Below are 20,004 nucleotides of genomic sequence, written 5' to 3'. Positions count from 1 at the left end.
CCTAAAACACATCCCCCAGCAGTGGGTGGGTATTGGCAGGTTACATGCATGAGTGCTTTCCATCTCACTCCAATCTGGAGGAATGTGAGGCCTTCAGATCCTTGTCCTTATGCCCACACGCTACACACTTAGGCTGTTTACAGAGGGAGAACAATTCAGTAACTCAGTTGTTTTTTTTGACAGATCTGAAAAAGAACCTGTGATTTGTCAAATGACCAATTAGTGGAAAAAAATATCAGAATTGGGCTGCCTGTGTAGACAGCCTAACATGAGCAGAGTTCAGGATGGTGATCAAGGTTATACGAACGCAGGTGATATAGCAATAAGGACGATGAAAATGCTCACCCAAATTATGGTTTAAAATGTAAAAAAATCTAAACCTAAAGAATCCGTCTTCCAAATAATGTTTCAAATGAAGGTACAATGTTATTTAACCGAAGTGCTTTCTATACCGCTCGCTCCATCCCCTATGGAAGACCTGTTCTGCATGTCCTCCAGGCATCAACTCCCTGCAGAAAGACCCCTACACAGCTGCTGCACTGTGAGAGACTATGTACTGTTCCGCTGGTTTAGTCACTGCATTATGCAATGGGTTCATTATCACATTACTCTTAGAATATCAACAAGGTATGAATGCTTGTTCCTGCTGCTATGACAACCTTACCATTTACTAGTGTTGGGTAAATGTGGCAGTGACAAACTTGTTTTGCAGTGTTTTTCACCACCATCTCATAGCAGGATTCAAGAGGTGTATAATTATGCTGTCAGGATCTGGCTGTATAGAAAGCACCATCTTGTTTAAGATATTTTAAACTGATGAGAAGTATGAGCCGATGAACAGTAACTTACAGAATGTGATATACATATGCACATTCATATAAACATATGAATGTCAAATGTTAAGAGACGAATAAATTAGAATTATAATAAAGATGCAGAAATAAAATTGAGTGGTCATTTATTCCATGTACAAATAAATTGACCATTTGCAGCAAACACAGCTCCTGGGGATCTCACCAGTAAAGTTAGAAAGGACATGACCCAGAGTATCTGATTAAAATATTTTAATGTTTCAGCCTTACATAACAATCAGGAACATAAATAAAAAATAATCTCACTTAGGTCAGCACATTTCCATTGCTGAGTCAGCCCTGGTATTAACAATTCTTCCCACATCTACAGAATTATTAGCAAAAGGGATATTGTTTCACAATCTTGGTCATGTTGGGGAAATAATCCTTACTGCTTTGGTAAATTGGTGAGCTGGTTGATACATTTTTTTATATTAAAAGGGACTGAAGTGACACCAGCTGGATAATTCTGGAAATACAGGTGAAAGTGCCTCGTGCAAAACACAGGCCCCTAAATAATCCATTAAAGATCTCACCCCATGTTAACTTCTTTGGTACTGGGGGGCAGTACTGAGTAGCTTGGATAATAAGGTGCCCAGAGTAAACTGCCTGCTACTCAGGCTCAAAAACTAGATTATGCATATAATTAGTAGATTTGAATAGAAAACACTCCGAAGTTTCTAAAACGGTTTGAATGATGTCTGAGTATAACAAAACTCGTAAGGCAGGCAAAAAAACAAGGGAAAAATCCAACCAGGAAGTGGGAAATCTGAAGTCTAGTTTTTCAAGTCATTGCCTATCGAATATACAGTGTCTATGGGGTCCTATTGCACTTCCGAAGGCTTCCACTAGATGTCAACAGTCTTTAGAACCTTGTTTGAGGCTTCTACTGCGAAGGGGGAGATAATGAGAGCTATTTGAGCCAGGTGTATGGCAGTGCCATGAGCTCAGTCTCGCTCATGCCCGAGAGTTAGCTGCATTCTATTGCATTTCTAAAGACAAAGGAATTGTCCGGTTGAAACATTGAATATTTATGATAAAAACATCCTAAAGATTGATTCTATACATCGTTTGACATATTTCTACGACCTGTTATAGAACTTTGTCTGAACTTTCGCCTGGACCATCCTGCGCCTCGAGTTTGGATTTGTGAACTAAACTCGCAAAAAAAGAGGTATTTGGACATAAATGGACTTTATCGAACAAAACAAACATTTATTGTGGAACTAGGATTCCTGGGAGTGTATTCTGATTAAGATTTAAAGGTAAGCGAATATTTATAATGATATTTCTGACTTGTGACACCTCCTTTGTGTTTTTCTGTGGCTAGGTGCTGACCTAAAATAATCGGTGTGCTTTTGCCGTAAAGCCTTTGAATTCTGACAGTAGTTGCATTGAGAAGTTTATCTATATTTCCATGCATAACACTTGTATATTTTTTATTATCAATGTTTATTTTTTACTATTTCTGTAATTTGATGTGGCTCTGCACTTTCACCGGATGTTTGTTTGAGACAATGCATTTCTGAACATAAAACACCAATTTCAAACGAGGTTTTTGGACATAAAGAAGAAATTTATCGAACAAAACACATTTGTGTAACATGGGAGTGCCATCTGAGGAAGATCAAAGGTTTATTTAATTGCTATTTCTGACTGAGGGCTCTCCTTGGCTGGAAAATGGCTTCATGGTTTTCTGTGGCTAGGTGCCGACCTAACATAATCGTTTGGTGTGCTTTCGCCGTAAAGCCCATATGAAATCGGACACTGTGGCTGGATTTACAATACGTTTATCTTTAAAATTGTATAAAATACTTGTATGTTTGAGGAATTTTAATTATGAGATTTCAGTTTTGAATTTGGCACCCTGCAATTTCACTGGCTGTTGGCGAGGTGGGATGCTACCGTCCCTATTATCCCAGAGAGGTTAACAGACTGCAGTCGCCACATCTTCTGTGGAGGACCAGGATCTGCATGAAAAAAGTGATAGAAAACTGTCTGAAAATAATTACATCACAACCTACAAGGCTCCTATGTGATTAATTATCAGTCTCCTCAGACTCAAGCCTGTCAGAGCCAGAGAGCACCTTATCGCCACAGATATTCAGAGCCCAGTGCAAAACATCACAGGAGAAAATCATTTAAACAAGGATTCAATTTGCTAGTCATTAGTACTTAAAACTCACCTTGTAGTTTGGTATCGACTTAGCCTTGTCACCTTTGGGGAAAATAAGTTCCATTAGGACAATAATCAATGAACATTTAAAAAATCTACAAGACTCAAGAGTAACATTATCCTCAGACTCGGGCCTGTCAGAGCCAGAGAGCACTTTTTCGCCACAGAAATTCAGAGCCCAGTGCAAAACATCATAGGAAAACAAAGTACATATGAAAGAAAACCAGACTCACCTTGTGGGTTCTCTGACAGCCTCGTAACCTTTGGACAATAGAAAAAGACTGCCATTAGAACAATATCTGCAACGGACAATCAAGCAGACAAGACTAACTACAGTAGACGCGAGCATCCTCAGACTCGGGCCTGTCAGAGCCAGAGAGCACTTTTTCGCCACAGAATTTCAGAGCCCAGTGCAAAACATCATAGGAGACGTTTCAGACAACGTGCCAGACACCGCAATGCCCCAGGTAACTTGCTAGCTAAGCAGTGTCCATAGAAAGGTTCACCCTCTTGGGTATAGGCTAAATCAAAACGATATATATTTGTCTCAAGTCGAAATTATAAATTGAAAGTTTTTATACAAACGTTTAAGTAGCTATATCTAACTACTTTGCCAACATGAGCGTCCTGCATACGTTCTACAATTAGCCTACTTTGCTAGCAAGCTGCTAACGTTAGCTAGCCACATCGAGGGAATTCGTTTACTGTCTAACTAAATAAAACATGACTGCTGAGGAAAGGAACTATCTAGCTACATCGTTTAATTCAAATAAGACGAAAATGTCCAGCTTCACACTCACCAGGCCACGTGCATTACCCTCCAGTCTAAGTGAGGAAAAGGCTGACACACCAAAATGGCCGATTTTATATGTCATTTCTGGGAGGAACAAAGAATAGGACCCCATTTTTTTGGCTGCCTATCGTAGGCGCCGTAAGTAAAAACAATCACATTGTTTCGAAATAACTACTTGAAATCGAACTATGAAATATAATGTATTTAAAGTGTATTATATGCATATTTAATTTGTTAACTACAATATTTTTGCAATATTTTGTCTTGGATAAGATAACCATTGGAGAGGCCATACATGTCAATGCATACATGATTCATTGGTAAAAAACAAAAACATGTGATCAGGAAACTTTATTGCCAGAGTTACCATTATACACTTCAGTATAATACACAGTATAATACACCTCAGTATAATACACTTCAGTATAATGGTAACTTTGTGTGAGTGGTTCTACTTTTGGAATCATAATGTGTGGATTGATAATACTGTATTTCCCCTCAATGACAGCCCAATGTTTTAGGTTCAGAATCATTTGGGATGAGCAACAAGTATTAAATATAGTAATCAAAATGGTTTAAATTCAAATTTAGTCAAAGTACTGAACCATGACAATAACATGAGCTTGAATGCCACGCCTGAGTCACTGTGTCAGCTGCTCAACTGTCTAATTTTTTAAACGACAAGTCCTGGCAAGGCAGAACAGAGAAGTGTAACATAGCATTAGGCAAGAGATCAGAAGGTATGTGAGTGACTGCTGTTGGTAATATTCATCTTCAGAGATCCCCAGCTTTAAAGTAAAACACATTCTCTCTCTCTCTCTTTCTCTCTTTCTCTCTTTCTCTCTCTCTCTCTCTCTCTCTCTCTCTCTCTCTCTCTCTCTCTCTCTCTCTCTCTCTCTCTCTTTCTCTCACACACACACACAGACGCACACACACTCACACACTGGATGTCCTCACCAGCTGTGTCAGACCCCCAAACACCCTTGGGGAATGTATAGAGGAGTGGCAAGGGGGACGTAGAGGGGGTGGAATTTTGTTCTTCTTATCTTTGACTATATAATATGTGATTCTGTGGTATTTAACAACATACAGTTATATGACAAAACCTTAGGCTCTATGTAGCACACATACACAGTGCTCTGTAACAGTCCTAGTCAAAGGTTGCTACCCCAGACCACAGGCACACATACACACTGCAAAAGCCAAAAACACTGCACACTTCATTAACACTCCATGGAGAGAGAGAGAGAGAGAGAGAGAGGGAGAAAGAGAAAGAGGGAAAGATAGCATAAGTGGGAGGGGTGCTGTCCAGTGGTGTGGTACAGAGAGCCAGAGAATTAGTTTTCTGCAGCTGTTTTGAAGAGAGAGAGAACGGAGAAAGCGGGTGAGGGAGGAGAGAGGGGAAAAAGACAGCCAACTCATCTGACACTGACAGTGGGCCAAAGAAAGGGAAGAAGAGGGAGCAAAATCACGGTAAAAGAAGTGGAAGAGAGAGGAGAGAACTAGGGAAAAAACTGAGCAGGCTAAGGGGAGAGACAGAAGGGGAGAGAGAGAGGAGGGTGGTGAGAAACTTAACCCAGAAAAGAAGAGCAAGTGAAAACAGTGAGGCCACCAGCAGCAGTGAACGAGTGAGAGGTAAGACACTTTTCCATGTATTTCACTGTAACCTCATATTTCTCTGGCTGAATTCAAACTTCATTAAGACCTGATACACTGATAGTTTACTGTACAAGTCTATTTTTGTAGTATGCATTCATATGTTGCTATATATTTCCTCTCGGCGTGGGTGTATGTACTGAGTTATGTGTGACAGCCAAAACGGGGGGCAGGGGGAGGAGAGAGAGTGTATGCCAGAGGGGGTGATGGGTACTGTGGTGGGGGAAGAGAGGGTAGACAGGGGGTGATGGGTACTGTGGTGGAGGAAGAGAGGGTAGACAGGGGGTGAGAGAGTTGGCAGTGGGAGTATGTGCCAGGCTTGAGCATTTCAATAAGTTTCAGAAGATGTACCCTTTCTGCTTTCTCTTGGGGTAGGCTATTGCAAAAGTGTTGGACTCCTCCAGAGATTTCTAATAATTTGACTTGGACAGCACACAGGCATTTCAGATTTTTTTTGCATGGTCTGTGATCAAGTCAAATCTATGCCAGTAGATGGTAAGTGAGATATTATTCAAATAATACCTTGATTTGGTATGCTCTTATCACTATCTGTACTGATCGGAGTCCTTCACTAGAAAAACTATTAATTGGTTTAGCAGTCGCAGAGGATATGTGAATTTAGCAGTGCATCTCAAAGGAATGAAGGGATACCTCTCATTCTCAGAGATTATCAACAAAGAAAGCAACCATTGATAGTTCTTCATCGTGTTCTTCCTCGTGGTCTTCCTCGTGCTAAAATAAAGGTTGAATAAAATAAAGGTTAAATATGAAAACATTCCCGGCATGCTTTAGCCCTGCCCAGAGGGAGAGGATCCAGTGAGGGGACAGGAAGAGGGGTCAAAGGTTAAGAAGGAAATGATTCATTATGTATCTGGCCTCATGCAGTGAGAGAGAACTAAAGACCCTGTGGGTTGTGTCATCTTCCTGCAGACAGACAGACAGACAGACAGACAGAGCAAGAGAGAGAAAGAGAGAGAGAGAGAGAGAGAGAGAGAGAGAGAGAGAGAGAGAGAGAGAGAGAGAGACAGAAAGGATCCATACTTTCATCACAGGCCCTCACTGAAGATGGAGAATCATGTGATAACCCATGAATAGAGGCAGATACAGAAGAATCACTGGATCTGATAGTGGGTCTGACTGAGGGAGGGAGAGATAAGGATATCTGGAAAACAGACAGAGAAAGATTAGTCTTGTGACAGAGTGGGATTTGTTACATTCTCTGTAAAATGTCTTGAGAGAGGTTTTATTGTAAGCTGTTTGGGATCATGTGGGTTTGTCTCTAGTTTATATTTTGTGTCACTGAGCATGTGAGTCTGTCTGCTGATTTTTTTGCAGTTTTAAAGCTCATTTCCTGCAATTCTACACATTTTGTAATGACATATGCCATGTTAATATGATATCTTAATGAGAATGACTAACAAAATCAATGGGGCCCCCTGGAGTTCAGGGTTCCTGGACACGTGTTTAGATAGCTGGCTAGACTAACTACCTATTAAACAAATTATTAACTGACATGGCTAATTGAGTGACTATCAGTGACTGACATAACAAGAGAACAGTGGAGACTGGTGGGAGAAGCTATAGGAGGACGGTCTCATTGTAGGAGGACGTCCTCCTATAGCTCCTCCCACAAGCCTCCTCTGCAGCAGAAAAACTGCTGATGTACAACCACATTTTGAAATTGTAACTGGTGTATTCTTACTCTCAATAGTAAGTTTAGACAATCATATTTTCTGAGGCCGTGCCCGCTAGCGGCCGAGGGCCCTAAGAAACCTCTTATGTCGCTGGAACTGGCACTGTCTGTCTGAGTGTGTGTCTGTAGATTTAGGAGCATGTGAGTTTGTGTGTGTGTTGTGTGCATATTGCATGTGTGTCTATGTTTTTATGTTTTCTATAGGGCGAGAGGGGAAGACAAGCCCATCAGGAGAGACACAGAGAGGGAGAGAGTAGGGAGACGGGGAAGGTGGGGTGACTTTTACCCCCTGTTTATTTTGGGATGGCTCAAATTTCAAAGCTGGGAATTGTGGGAGAGGGCATTCTATCCTTGCTGGTAGACTCAGGGCCTTAAATGCCAGGCCTCTGAGTATCTGTTTTACTGTATTATACTGATACTGTACCACGCCAGAATAACTCCCTCTCACCTACTGATAGTTATCAATCTACCCTGTACACTGTAGAAATTAGACTTTGCTTTTGCAACACATTTGTCCAATTCTACACTGTAACGGAAAACTGTAATTTATACGGTAATTTGGGGTGTTATCAACAACAACAAATTTGTGGGCGGGGAAATAATTGCTGTATTTCTAATGGTATTGTAAATCCAAACCACAGAGTACAGTACCATACCGTATCTTTGGAGCACCAAAAACCTTCTGACCACTAGTGGGTGCACATTATTGCTGTTTCTGGCTCATTAACATATTTTGAGGCGTGCCTTGTAAGATGCTATTTTTGTTGCAGCAGTGAGTGAGAATGCTGGACCAATTTAACTTCTCTGTGGTTACAGTGCCTCATCAATTTAAAATGTATCAGGGACAGATTGGAGTGTCAGCAAGTTGTAGCCCTTTCCTGCAGTCAATGACCAAAGTGCCCTCTCTGGTCTTATGTTATCAATATTTTTCATAATATGCTAATTTATCAATATATTTTTTAAAGCAATGAAAATACAGTGTTTCTATGTGAAACAGTTTTGTTATATTTCAGTTTTCTGTGATTTACGTTTTAAACACTTCAACTCTATATCTGACATGGTACAGGTTTCTTCTTGTTTTTAAGCCTATAACCATGTGTGTGAGGTATTTACTTTTGTTTCAAGTAGATTTGTTTAAGACTACCATGTGTGACCCTGATTTAGCCCACTGCAGTAAAAGGTTCAACCTTAAATTTGTTGAGTATTTTGCCATGTCCTTGGTCTGTTTTGCTCTGTGGTTGCAACCAGTTTGGAAGCCTTTGTTAAGGCCTCCAGAAGTACACGTGATATAAAACACCAAATATGAGCAAACACTTTGCATACTGCAGCAGCCAACTTGCTTGCACCAATCCCTTGTAATTACAGAAAAATACTGTGGAATATAAACTCCACCCCCAGTGAATTTCATTCATTCACAGTTGAAGAGTACTTGCTTTGATACCGTATTTATATTACAGTAGGTATACTACAATATGAAACACAGAATTGTACTTATGACTGAGCTGCCTGTAAGTTACTGTGAAATTCACAGCAAGGCCTTTACAGTGTATCCTCTTATCTGTCCAGTTTTATTAACGCATGTAACAATCTCTTGAATCAACTTTACTGTGGAGGAAAAGAATTATCTCAGACTTTCTGAACCAAACTGGTCTTCATGGATTTCCATCGTTGTATTCAACTGACCACCTGGGTGGTGTAAAGGTATGTTGAGAGCTACATAAATGATTTCACTACATATTCTTCTGTTTCAGTGGACAGGATGTCGACTCTCCCTCCTGAGGTTGCCACTGAAGATGCCACCAAACAGAGCTTCTGGATGGTGAGTGTGTGTGTGTGTGTGTGTGTGTGTGTGTGCGTGCACAGAGAAATGGAATGAGAGAGATGGAGAAAGAAGTGGAGAGGGGGAAGAAACAGACAGGAAAACACAGCACCATTTAGCCTCAGGATGTCTTGATAACCTTGTACAAGAGATTCCCGTGACAGACAAAACAGTATTGCTGCTCATAGGTCAGTGTGTACAAGGCCTCTCTATCACACTAGGCTGGCCATATGTTGTTTAGCTTCTGATAAAGGAAGTTCTGCTTCCCTTTTAGCTGGGGCATCATCCCATCATTCACCCACCTCTTTACAGCCGTATCCTAATCATTACAACGTTATTACCTGTTAATAAACAACTCTGAAAGGGATTATAACAACTTAATAATACATCATATATGCCATTTAGCAGACAATTTGATCCAAACCAACTTGCAGTCATGCGCCCATACATTTTACGTATGGGTTGTTGGATGCGTAAGATGTTTATTTAGTTGCAGTGTACAGTGAAATAGTTCAGCTCCGAGCTCCAACAGTGCAGGTGTGAATGAAACAAAACAACAAAACAATAGTAATACTGATAAATATAAATGTCCAATGGTGTCCATCGAGGGAGCAGATAGCCAATATGTTTCTCAAATGAAAAATAGATTTGTTTTTAACCATCCTCCATAATGCTCATATCATGATAGGCTGATAAATGTGCTATGGCTATAGGATAGGTTGGTTTGGCTTCAATGCTCCACCAATTGGCTAGTTGCAGCTCCATCCGACTGACCCGTGTCTACTTCTTCACTTCCTGTTTGCTGGCCTCCTGGTCATTGCCCCACTTTCATCTCCTCTCTCTCTGTGTAATTTGGGCTCCCTCCTGTTGTGTTGGATGTGTTTCCAGCCCAGTTCCTCTTAATGCTGCTCTCTGGCCCGCCTCTTCTGGCTGCTGCCTGTCATTGTGAAGTGTTGGGTAGAATATGTGCTCTGACTCTTATTATGGAGTATACTGGTTGTGTTGTCATAGTTGTTACTAGTTCAGTTCTGTAGAGTGTGCAGAATAGCCATCACTGGAGTGACAGTCCACTGTGTACTGTCTGATTGATTTGAGTTTATAGGTTCACTATGTTGCTTCCCCAGCATTTCACATTGTTCTAGTTCTGCCTGTTATGTACGCAACTATACAGCCATTTGATTGCTCTACTGTGTTGGTATGTACATGAAATGTGATTTGTTACAGAGACCCATGTCAGATCTCTGATGACTTGATTTCTGTGATATACTGTAGTGTTGTGCAGGCTCAGTTGTAGTGGCTGTCTCGGCCTTTGTGATTGGTTGGCTGCGGCTAGTTCTGGAGCAGTGCTATTGGCTTTGGGCAAGATTCCTCAGCTGTTTTCACTTAATTCTCAGAGTCAGTAGAAACCACAACATACACAAAGAGAGAGGGAGAGGGAGGGAACGGGAAGAAGATGACCTAAAGGAGAGACAATTACATAGATATTGTTTGGAAACGTGCCAAGGTGTGTGTATGTACGAGAGAAAGAGAGTGAAAGAGCGAGAGGAAGAGAGAGAGAGAGAGAGAGAGAGAGAGAGAAACGAATAAAATTGATCAAACTGAGGCAGAGGGGTGAAAATAGAGCCAGGAAAAAATTGAGCGTTTTCCAAACTCCACATCCACAAACACAACTCTGGTAATGTCATTACCCTCAGTGAATTGCCCTCTGTTACTCCATCACTCCCCTTTCATCTGTCCTTTTACTGGCCTGTCTACACCAGCCACACCCCATGGTGCCTTCTTTAGGCTTTTACAGAAACCTCAAAACATTCAAATGACTTGTCTAAAGGAAAACAGATCGACGTTAGGATGAGAACAGGTTACAGGTCATGGTGTTGAGAGTGTAGAGAGGAAAGTAAAATTGTTATTTAACTGAAATTAACTTCACTATCCGTGTTAATATCCATTGCTACACTACTACTTACTGTATGTTCAATCTCAAACTTTTCCCTCCGCCTCCTCGTCCTTGTTCTCCCTCCCTCCCTCCCTCCCTCCCCCTAGCCTGGGAACTACCAGCGCACGGTGAAGCGCACGGAGGATGCCTTCCAGGCGTGTAATGACATCGTGGTGTGCTTCCAGGAGAGAGCCCGTGTGGAGAGGCAGTACGCTCAGCAGCTCAGCGAGTGGAGCAACAAGTGGAAGCCCCTGGTGGACTCCAGTGAGTACTGCAGTTGAAGAGATTCACTGTTTGCTCACTATGTTCCCTGTTGATACTGTATCCACTCTCTCTGCTCTCCTCCCTCTACAGGCCCGCTATATGGATCCCTCCTGCAGGCGTGGCAGTGTTTCCTCTCCTCCGCCGACCGCCTCGCCGCCCTGCACTCGTCCGTGTGTCGCTCCCTGGTTTCGGAGGACGGGGACCGGGTCAGGACCTGGCAGAAAGAGACCTTCCATAAGAAGGTCTTTGGAGGCTTCAAGGAGTCCCAGGACTTTGGGACTGGCTTCGCACGTGCTCAGAAGCCCTGGGCCAAACGGCTGAAGAAGGTTAGAATACTGTAGATGAAAGAGAGGTCTCTCTAAGACACTATGAATCATCACGTTGAATGGACAATCTCTACTGAGAAATTCCCAGACTCAAAGACCATACCTTTATATAGGGTAGGGCAGAGGTAAATGACTTGAAAGTGTTTGTATGGGAGTCTTCATTGAGTCACTAATATGTCAGTGTTACCTTATGCCCCCCTCAGCTGGACAAAGCCAGGAGTGCGTTCCATAAAGTGCAGCGTAAGGAGCAGACTGCCAGGGACCGGGAGGTCCACGCCAAGGGCAACCCTGACGTGGCCATCGAGAAACAGAGGAAGATTCAGGAGGAAAGAGAGCTGGCTCAACAGGAGACGGAGAAAGTAAGTGATAGACAGTAAGAGAATGAAGGAGAGAAGTGAATGTGTGAGTCTGTGTGTGTAATGATGTGTAACTCTCTCCCCCAGGTGCGAGTCCGCTATGAGAAGGTTCTGGAGGAGGTGACCCGCTATGCCCCTCGCTACATGGAGGAGATGGAGTGTATTTTTGACCAATCACAGGAGGAGGAGAGGAAGAGGATCAGCTTCCTCAAACAGGCCTTCCTGTCCGTCCACAGACACCTGGACGTCACCAACAACGAGAGGTAGGCTACACCTGCAGCCAGACTGTGACTAGGATGGTGTGTTTGTTGGGGGGGGGGTGTTTGTTGTAGTTGCGTTGTGTAAATGTCTTTCTCATCTCTCACGCCCCATTCTCTTATCCCCCCTCTCTCCCTCACTCTCCTTCTCTCCCCTCTCTCCCTCCCTCACTCTCTTTCTCCCCCTCTCTCTCCTTCACTCCCCCCTCTCTCCTTCTCCCTCCCACTCTCTCCTTTTCCCTCCCCTCTCCCCCCCCTCATCCTCTCCCTCCCTCCCTCTCCTTCTCCCCCTCTCTCCCTCCCTTACTCTCTTTCTCCCCCTCTCTCCCTCACTCCCCCTTTCTCCCTCCCTCACTCTCCTTCTCCCTCCCACTCTCTCCCTTTTCCCTCCCCCTCTCTCCTTCTCTCCCTCCCCCTCATCCTCTCCCTCCCTCCCTCCTTCTCCCCCTCTCTCCCTCCCTTACCCTCTTTCTCCCCCTCTCTCCCCCTTTCTCCCTCCCTCACTCTCCTTCTCCCTCCCACTCTCTCCTTTTCCCTCCCCCTCTCTCCTTCTCTCCCTCCCCCCTCCTCCTCTCCCTCCCTCCCTCCTCTCTCTCAGTGTGAAGGCTGTGTATAATGAGCTCCACAACACTCTCATGGCCATCAGTGAGCAGGACGACCTGCGCTGGTGGAAGAACACCCACGGACCGGGCATGCCCACCGACTGGCCTCAGTTCCAGGTGCAACACTCACACACACAGACACAGTGGGCTAATGGAAGTTAATGGGGCCTAATATAATGTACTGTAATAATGGATTGATGTAGACTTCTGCCCTGTGTTATTGTCAGAGTTAGTCTAATGGAGTGAACAGTGTTACAAGCTAATGCAGCAGACTGTATAACAGTAGAGCATAGTCCAACATACTGAGTATAACAACAATGTGACCAGTATTACAGTCTCTGGAGGCTAATAGACTGGACCGGTCTGCCTTGTTGTCCAATGGGGTCTAATGAAAGGTCTCTTTCAGGAGTGGACGCCAGAGAAGAAAAGCAAAAAAGGGAAGAAAGAGAAAGAGGTAGAGTCACAGCAAGGCACCATAGAGAGGAGGTAAACATGTCTCCATCTGTCTCTTTATTGATTCCTCCTACAGCACATCTCTATCTCAGTGATGTTAAGTAGTTGGAGGAATTTACGTTACAGTCTTAGTATGATACAGGAGACGTGTAGTACTCACTTCCCATCTCATTATGATGAATCATATAGTTCAGATACTGACTGTTGTGATAATTGCATGTAGTTACGGTTAGTGTATGGTTGATTTACACTAACACACTCTCTCTCTCAGTGTAATGATCGGAAGAGTTAAGGTCAGGGCTCTCTATGACTATGACGGACAGGAGACAGATGAGCTCTCCTTTAAAGCAGGTAGGTCTTCACGCTGTACTTGTCTGTGAGTGTGTGTGAGAGAGAGAGAGAGAGAGAGTGGTACTCTGTTACTGAATGATATATTATGACCATGCTCCACCTCTCCCCTCCAGGTGAGGAGTTTCTGAAGACTGAGGATGAGGATGACCAGGGCTGGTGTAGAGGGATGAAGGATGGAGGGAGAGAGGGACTCTACCCAGCCAACTATGTAGAGACAGTGTAGTTACACCACTATGTTTGTAAAAAGAAATAGATTGAATGAAAATGAAAGTGACTCATTTTGATAAGAAACATTGTGTCTGAAATGATCCTCAGCCGATGTGTACTGTGTACTGTGTATTGTTCCTTAATGAATACCGGCTGCATCACATCCGGCCGTGATTGGGAGTCCCACAGGGCGACGCACAATTGGCCCAACATCGTCCGGGTTAGGGTTTGGTCGGGGTAGGCCGTCATTGTAAATTAGAATTTGTTCTTAACTGACTTGCCTAGTTAAATAAAGGTAAAACATTTCTTATGAATAAATAAATAATAACAAATGAAAAAAGTGCCCATGCTATCTGCAGGAAAGCTTTCATCCAAAGAGAATACACTATGGGATATGATAGCTCTGAAGGAACTTTTGGCATACCTACACGGCATCAAATATCCTGGTTTATTTTCTTTAAAATATGTTGGAAAATGTTTAATATATTTACCTGAGACACCTATATGAAAGCTATATGATGTATGATGCCTTTTTTGTACAATTTGAGAGATGCGATGCTGATTCTATAGGTACTGTACATGTCACCACTTGATGCTGAAGCCATACTGTATGTTTGCTGTTCTTATAGAGCTAAACTCGCCTGTTCGCTTTACTGAAACATATATTTATGTAGAAATAAGTGCTTCGACAGGCTTTAATCAGTGATTATTATTATGAACGGAGTGAAACTTTGACAATGAGCACAATTCATCAATACCTGAAGCCTGATCAGTAATAGTATGAGCAGTAATGTCTCCTGTACCCTGTGTGTGTTATAAGAGTATGATGTGACAGGATTGGGATCTCCTTTCAGAGGGACTGTAATAGATCTCCTCTCATCGTCTTCTTGATGGCAACTCCCCTTAATAGAACCTTTGCCAAAGTGAAGGATAGGATGTCATTTCTGGGCCTGTCCACGTTCTGGTTTTTCTTTTCCATTTCTAAATGCGTGTATATGTGAGTGTGTACTATACATGCATGTGTGTGTATATGTGAGTGTGTACTATACATGCATGTGTGTGTATATGTGAGTGTGTACTATGCATGCATGTGTGTGTATATGTGAGTGTGTACTATACATGCATGTGTGTGTATATGTGAGTGTGTACTATACATGCATGTGTGTGTATATGTGAGTGTGTACTATACATGCATGTGTGTGTATATGTGAGCGTGTACTATACATGCATGTGTGTGTATATGTGAGTGTGTACTATACATGCATGTGTGTGTATATGTGAGCGTGTACTATACATGCATGTGTGTGAAAGGTAAGCCTCGGCCCTCATTGTCTCTTGTAGTAGTATATTTGAGCCTTTCATACTGTAAGTGCCTTTCTAAAGAATAAAATGAAACTAAACGATTGTTGATCACTTTTGTTGCCGTCTTCTTGGGACAGGAGATGACGAGTGAGAACACATTTAATGACTGTGTTTGTGTTGTTCTACAGTAGATACAGTATCTACAGCGTTTATTTACACATACTCTGAAGAGAACGGCTAAATGTACAGTATATGTGTGTGATATATGTGTGTGTGTTTGAGTGTATGCGCGTGCGTATACAAGTGCTTGCAGCCATGTGTGTGTGTGTGTGTGTGTATATGTGTGTATGTGTGTGTGAATACCATCGGCCTGGGTGTTGGAACAGGGCTCTGGAGCATGTTTATGGTGCCACATCAGTGGAGTTGTCAGTCTGAGTGACAGTCAGACACAGACACAAGTGTGTATCACAGACTGTTTCAGAGAGTAGAGCAGAGTGGAGTAGAGCAGAGTGCAGTAGAGCAGGGCATCCTGGACCTAGTTCAGGTCATCTGCCTGTGATGTCACCTCTCTCAGCCAGATGGGAAGTGACATCATCATATGGCCAGAATTCCGCCCATGGCTCTGGATGTTGATGATTCTCTATTCAAAGGACTGCACATAGTAAGTGGCACAGCAGGGAAACAAACAGATGGTAACATTGTAATGTGATATGGAATTCAACAGAAATAAAGGTTATGTATTATAGGTTAAACATAAATGGAATGTCTTACTGTATGTCTAGAACCATGCCATGATTTGTATGCCACATAGTTTAACATCTGTTGATTGGTCAAAATGATACCCCGTCTGTATGGGGTCATGTGAGTAGGAAGGATGGGTCAAAATGGCCGGGGTGGTGTGAGGAAACTATTAATTAAATGTTTGTTTAGAACTTTGAAAGTAAAATAGATGAGTAATTGTGCTGTAAAAACCTGTTCCTTTGAATTATCTTCCTGGGAAAATGTAATCACTGGACTACTCTCATCACCAAGGACTTCCTTTCATCCCCAAGGACTTCCTTTCATTACCAAGGACTTCCTTTCATCCCCAAGGACTTCCTTTCATCCACAAGGACTTCCTTTCATTACCAAGGACTTCCTTTCATCACCAAGGACTTCCTGATTGTGTTGATTGACTCTCCTGCATTTTCTGTTGGATTTTAATTGATATTTTTGTGAAATTACTCTCATTTTGGTTTGTGACCTTTGAACTCTGGACTACTGAATTGACAGGTGGCTCGATATAGTAGATAGATAGTTGGCCCTCTCCACACTCCCTCACTATTTCATTGTGAAGGCAAGCCAACATACATTATTAGCTTGTGTGTCGTGATGGTTTAGACTTGCACAAATACAGTGTGATAGAAACACAACCTAATGATGCCACTCTGAGGGGGGAAAGACGCTTAAAGGGATAGTTCATCCAAATGACGAATTCAACTCATCTTACCTCATCTTAAGGGTGCATAGTCGTCCATGGAACCGTAGAGTCAGCTACCCCAAGGTTACCTTCACCTTGTAGGGATTCAGTTTCTAAGTTCCTGATAGTCCGACACCCTTGCTGATAATAAGCGTACCTCTGATTCTTCATTTGGCCAATCAGAGCACAGCTTATTATCAGCTTGGGTGCACCTCCCTCCTATTCCACAGAGATAGAATTCAGCAATTTATATTCATTAAGAGAGCTCATTTTATACAGTAAGTGCAATGCCAACACATAACAATTAACACTCACTTGTTTGTCACAGCAATTATGATTGGAAACAGCTCATTTACATGCTAATGGTCCCCTGACATCCATTGAAATTGACGCCAGTGAGCTCTCAAAGACAACCCGGTCAATAGTGTCACCCATTTATCTTAGTCAGGTCAACATGTGGCCAACCACTCTTAGTACATAGTCTCTGCCCTCTGTATTTACTATGAAACAGTCATACATCACATCTCCTGCCACTCACAGCAGTCACCACGAAGACAGTCAATGGAGAGAGTCAGTTTACAGTGGCTTTACCTCCGGTGTGTCATGTATTGTCATGTTATGTCTTGTTCCTGTTCTTTCTCTTCACTTCGTTTCCCCCTGCTGGTCGTATTAGGTTACCTTCTCTCCCTTTCCTTCCCCCAGCTGTTCCTCATCTCCTCTAACTACCTTGTTTACTCTCTCCCACCTGTTCCCTTTTTTCCCTCTGATTAGGTCTCTATTTCTCTCTCTGTTTCTGCTTCTGTCTTTGTCAGATTCTCGTTTGCTTCACCCTTGTCCCGTCCTGTCGTAATCTGCCTCTTCATCAGATGCTACGTGTGATCAGGTACCTCTGTCCTCTACAACCCGCGCCTACCCGGAGAGACCAGCAGTCTGTTGCCGCTAACCCTGCTATTCTCCTCTGCTGCTAGACTCTGCTTACTCTCCTGTAAAGATCAGAGGACTTTATGATTTATTTGTCGCCCTCTCTGCGGGTTGTCTATTTTGTCAACCGATACATCTGAAGAGGATTTATGTCTTCCCTGTGTTTGGACATTAAAAGACTCTGTTTCTGTTAAACCGCTTTTGGGTCCTCACTCACCTGCATAACACGGTGTCATATGATTATATCATTTTGCTTAGAAGAGTGATTTGATCCGATCCCTAATGATCTCTTCTGTTTGTGTGGATCCTCCTTCTCTCCGTCTCTCCGTTTCTCTCTCTCTGCCTGGTTCAAATGAAATTCAACTACACTTAATATCCTGCACACACCAAGGCAGAAAGATGCACATGCACCCGTGCAGACTCATCTGCAGTTCACCAGGCAGCCAACAGAGGGGGCTAAAGTATCAGATTGACAGCATACAGCAGGCCTGTCTCAAGGAGAAATATGCTCACTGGTGTAGCAGCATATTGGGAAAATGTCTTTATTCCCTCATGTTTCATGTTGTGACAAGCAGAACTTTGGGTTGCCATGGAGAGAGCTGCTGGGGGAAAAAACATAATTAAAAGCCCTGGAACTGATGTTAGTCTGACTCAGTGCATGTCTGTCTGCAGATGGATGAGAATGCATGATGTTTCCTTGAAGGCAAATCGAACACATGTTGTATATTGTGTGTATTTCATATATTGTGTATGCATAATGTTCATATAATGCTGAGTGTATGTGAAAGGGAGAGGGGAGTATGTCAATTATGCTGTGTTACTCATATGTCTTCTTTGATACAATTCAGTCTAGCAGGGTAAGGTACATAGAACGTGTGTGTGTATTTGTGTGTGTGTGTGTGTGTGACTGAGTGTGTGTATGTGTGTGTGTGTGTGTGTGTGTGTGTGTTTGTGAGTGGCTGTTGTGTGTCTGTGGGTATCTCTATGTAAACACAGACTGGTGTGTGTAGAAATGACTCACCGTCCCTGTTAGAAAGACACAGGGTAGAGGAGCAGATGAGCGTTCTCCCAGCTTGTCAGTCACACAGCACTCCCAGATGGGCTCTCACATCCTCCCCTGGTCTCTCTCAGATACACAAACACCCCCAGGGGAGAACCTCAATCCCCCTTACGGTCCACAGGGAGATGAAACCCCCAATCCCCCCTATGGCCCACAGGGAGATGAAACCCCCAGACCCTCCTGATGCCCACAGGGAGATGAAACCCCCAATCCCTCCTATGGCCCACAGGGAGATGAAACCCCCAATCCCCCCTATGGCCCACAGGGAGATGAAACCCCCAGACCCTCCTGATGCCCACAGGGAGATGAAACCCCCAATCCCCCTACGGCCCACAGGAGATTAAACCCCAATCCCCCTATGGCCCACAGGAGATGAAACCCCCAATCCCCCTACGGCCCACAGGAGATGAAACCCCCAATCCCTCCTACAGGCCACAGGGAGATGAAACCCCCAATCCCCCTACGGCCCACAGGGAGATGAAACCCCCAATCCCTCCTACAGGCCACAGGGAGATGAAACCCCAATCCCCCTACGGCCCACAGGGAGATGAAACCCCAATCCCTCCTACAGGCCACAGGAGATGAAACCCCAATCCCCCTACGGCCCACAGGGAGATGAAACCCCAATCCCTCCTACAGGCCACAGGGAGATGAAACCCCAATCCCCCTACGGCCCACAGGGAGATGAAACCCCCAATCCCCCTACGGCCCACAGGGAGATTAAACCCCAATCCCCCTATGGCCCACAGGGAGATGAAACCCCCAATCCCCCCTACGGCCCACAGGGAGATGAAACCCCCAATCCCTCCTACAGGCCACAGGAAGATGAAACCCCCAAGCCCTCCTACGGGCCACAGGGAGATGAAACCCCCAAGCCCTCCTGCGGCCCACAGGGAGATGGTGAGAACCACAACTCCCTGTTATAGGCCAAGGGAGGATTAACACCAGGGTTGAACATACAGGGCTTGCTGGTAGCTACAGGAAAGGGCAGGTCTGAGTCAGCCAGCCTCAGGTGGGAGGACCAGGGGGCAGGCGAGAGGACCAGAAGGTGGGGAAGAGGGCCTGCTCACACAAGAGGGTCAGCTCAGGAGAAAGGGGGAGGGCTCTCTGGCTCGCTTGGCCTCTGTGTGCATCCAGTTTTCATTTTAAATTGCCCAAAAATAATGAGCAATCAAGAAGATGGTTATTCTAGCATTTCAATTAGCCTAATTAAAGAGAGGGCAGCAGGCCACTGAATAGAATGGCTAACAGTACTGTGTGTGTGTGTGTGTGTGTGTGTGTGTGTGTGTGTGTGTGTGTGTGTGTGTGTGTGTGTGTGTGTGTGTGTGTGTGTGTGTGTGTGTGTGTGTGTGTGTGTGTGTGTGTGTGCAGTACGTCTGTGTGTGTGTGTGTGTGTGTGTGTGTGTGTGTGTGTGTGTGTGTGAGTGTGTGTGTTTGTGTGTGTGTGTGTGTGTGTGTGTGTGTGTGTGTGTGTGTGTGTGTGTGTGTGTGTGTGTGTGTGTGTGTGTGTGTGTGTGTGTGTGTG

General features: G+C 43.8%; 1 protein-coding gene, 1 long non-coding RNA gene and 3 other non-coding genes across 7 annotated transcripts; 1 reads left to right on the top strand and 4 right to left on the bottom strand.

The window, feature by feature from the left end:
- Positions 1–1,049: 1,049 nt before the first annotated feature.
- Positions 1,050–3,900, bottom strand: LOC115126189 (uncharacterized). Its single transcript, XR_003863098.2, has 4 exons — positions 3,828–3,900; positions 3,261–3,288; positions 3,038–3,069; positions 1,050–2,821 (listed from the first exon to the last, which is right to left on the bottom strand). It is a non-coding gene; the product is annotated as an uncharacterized LOC115126189 (long non-coding RNA).
- On the bottom strand, positions 2,900–2,987 carry LOC115126192 (small nucleolar RNA SNORD88). Its single transcript, XR_003863099.1, has one exon. It is a non-coding gene; the product is annotated as a small nucleolar RNA SNORD88 (small nucleolar RNA).
- On the bottom strand, positions 3,143–3,230 carry LOC115126193 (small nucleolar RNA SNORD88). The gene has a single exon (XR_003863100.1). It is a non-coding gene; the product is annotated as a small nucleolar RNA SNORD88 (small nucleolar RNA).
- LOC115126194 (small nucleolar RNA SNORD88) lies at positions 3,372–3,459 on the bottom strand. The gene has a single exon (XR_003863101.1). It is a non-coding gene; the product is annotated as a small nucleolar RNA SNORD88 (small nucleolar RNA).
- Positions 3,901–5,065: 1,165 nt separating the features above from the next.
- LOC115126190 (protein kinase C and casein kinase substrate in neurons protein 3-like) lies at positions 5,066–15,145 on the top strand. Of its 3 annotated transcripts, none has more exons than XM_029655798.2 (10): positions 5,066–5,455; positions 8,921–8,988; positions 11,029–11,185; positions 11,276–11,511; positions 11,715–11,870; positions 11,955–12,130; positions 12,723–12,843; positions 13,133–13,212; positions 13,451–13,530; positions 13,644–15,145. In XM_029655798.2, exons 2-10 carry the CDS (start codon positions 8,929–8,931, stop codon positions 13,751–13,753), a joined length of 1,176 nt encoding a protein of 391 aa, XP_029511658.2. In that variant the 5' UTR covers positions 5,066–5,455; positions 8,921–8,928; the 3' UTR covers positions 13,754–15,145. The 3 variants fall into 3 exon arrangements, with proteins under 3 accessions (XP_029511658.2, XP_029511657.2, XP_029511659.2); XM_029655797.2 differs by lacking the exon at positions 5,066–5,455 and adding an exon at positions 5,761–5,971; XM_029655799.2 differs by lacking the exons at positions 5,066–5,455; positions 13,451–13,530 and adding an exon at positions 5,761–5,971 and having other exon boundaries at positions 13,644–13,730.
- Positions 15,146–20,004: the final 4,859 nt, after the last annotated feature.

This window comes from Oncorhynchus nerka, linkage group LG26 (genome assembly GCF_034236695.1).
Source record: "Oncorhynchus nerka isolate Pitt River linkage group LG26, Oner_Uvic_2.0, whole genome shotgun sequence".
Classification (NCBI taxonomy): domain Eukaryota; kingdom Metazoa; phylum Chordata; class Actinopteri; order Salmoniformes; family Salmonidae; genus Oncorhynchus; species Oncorhynchus nerka.
Note: the sequence above shows the minus strand (reverse complement) of the source record. Positions and strands in the feature narration are given on the sequence as shown.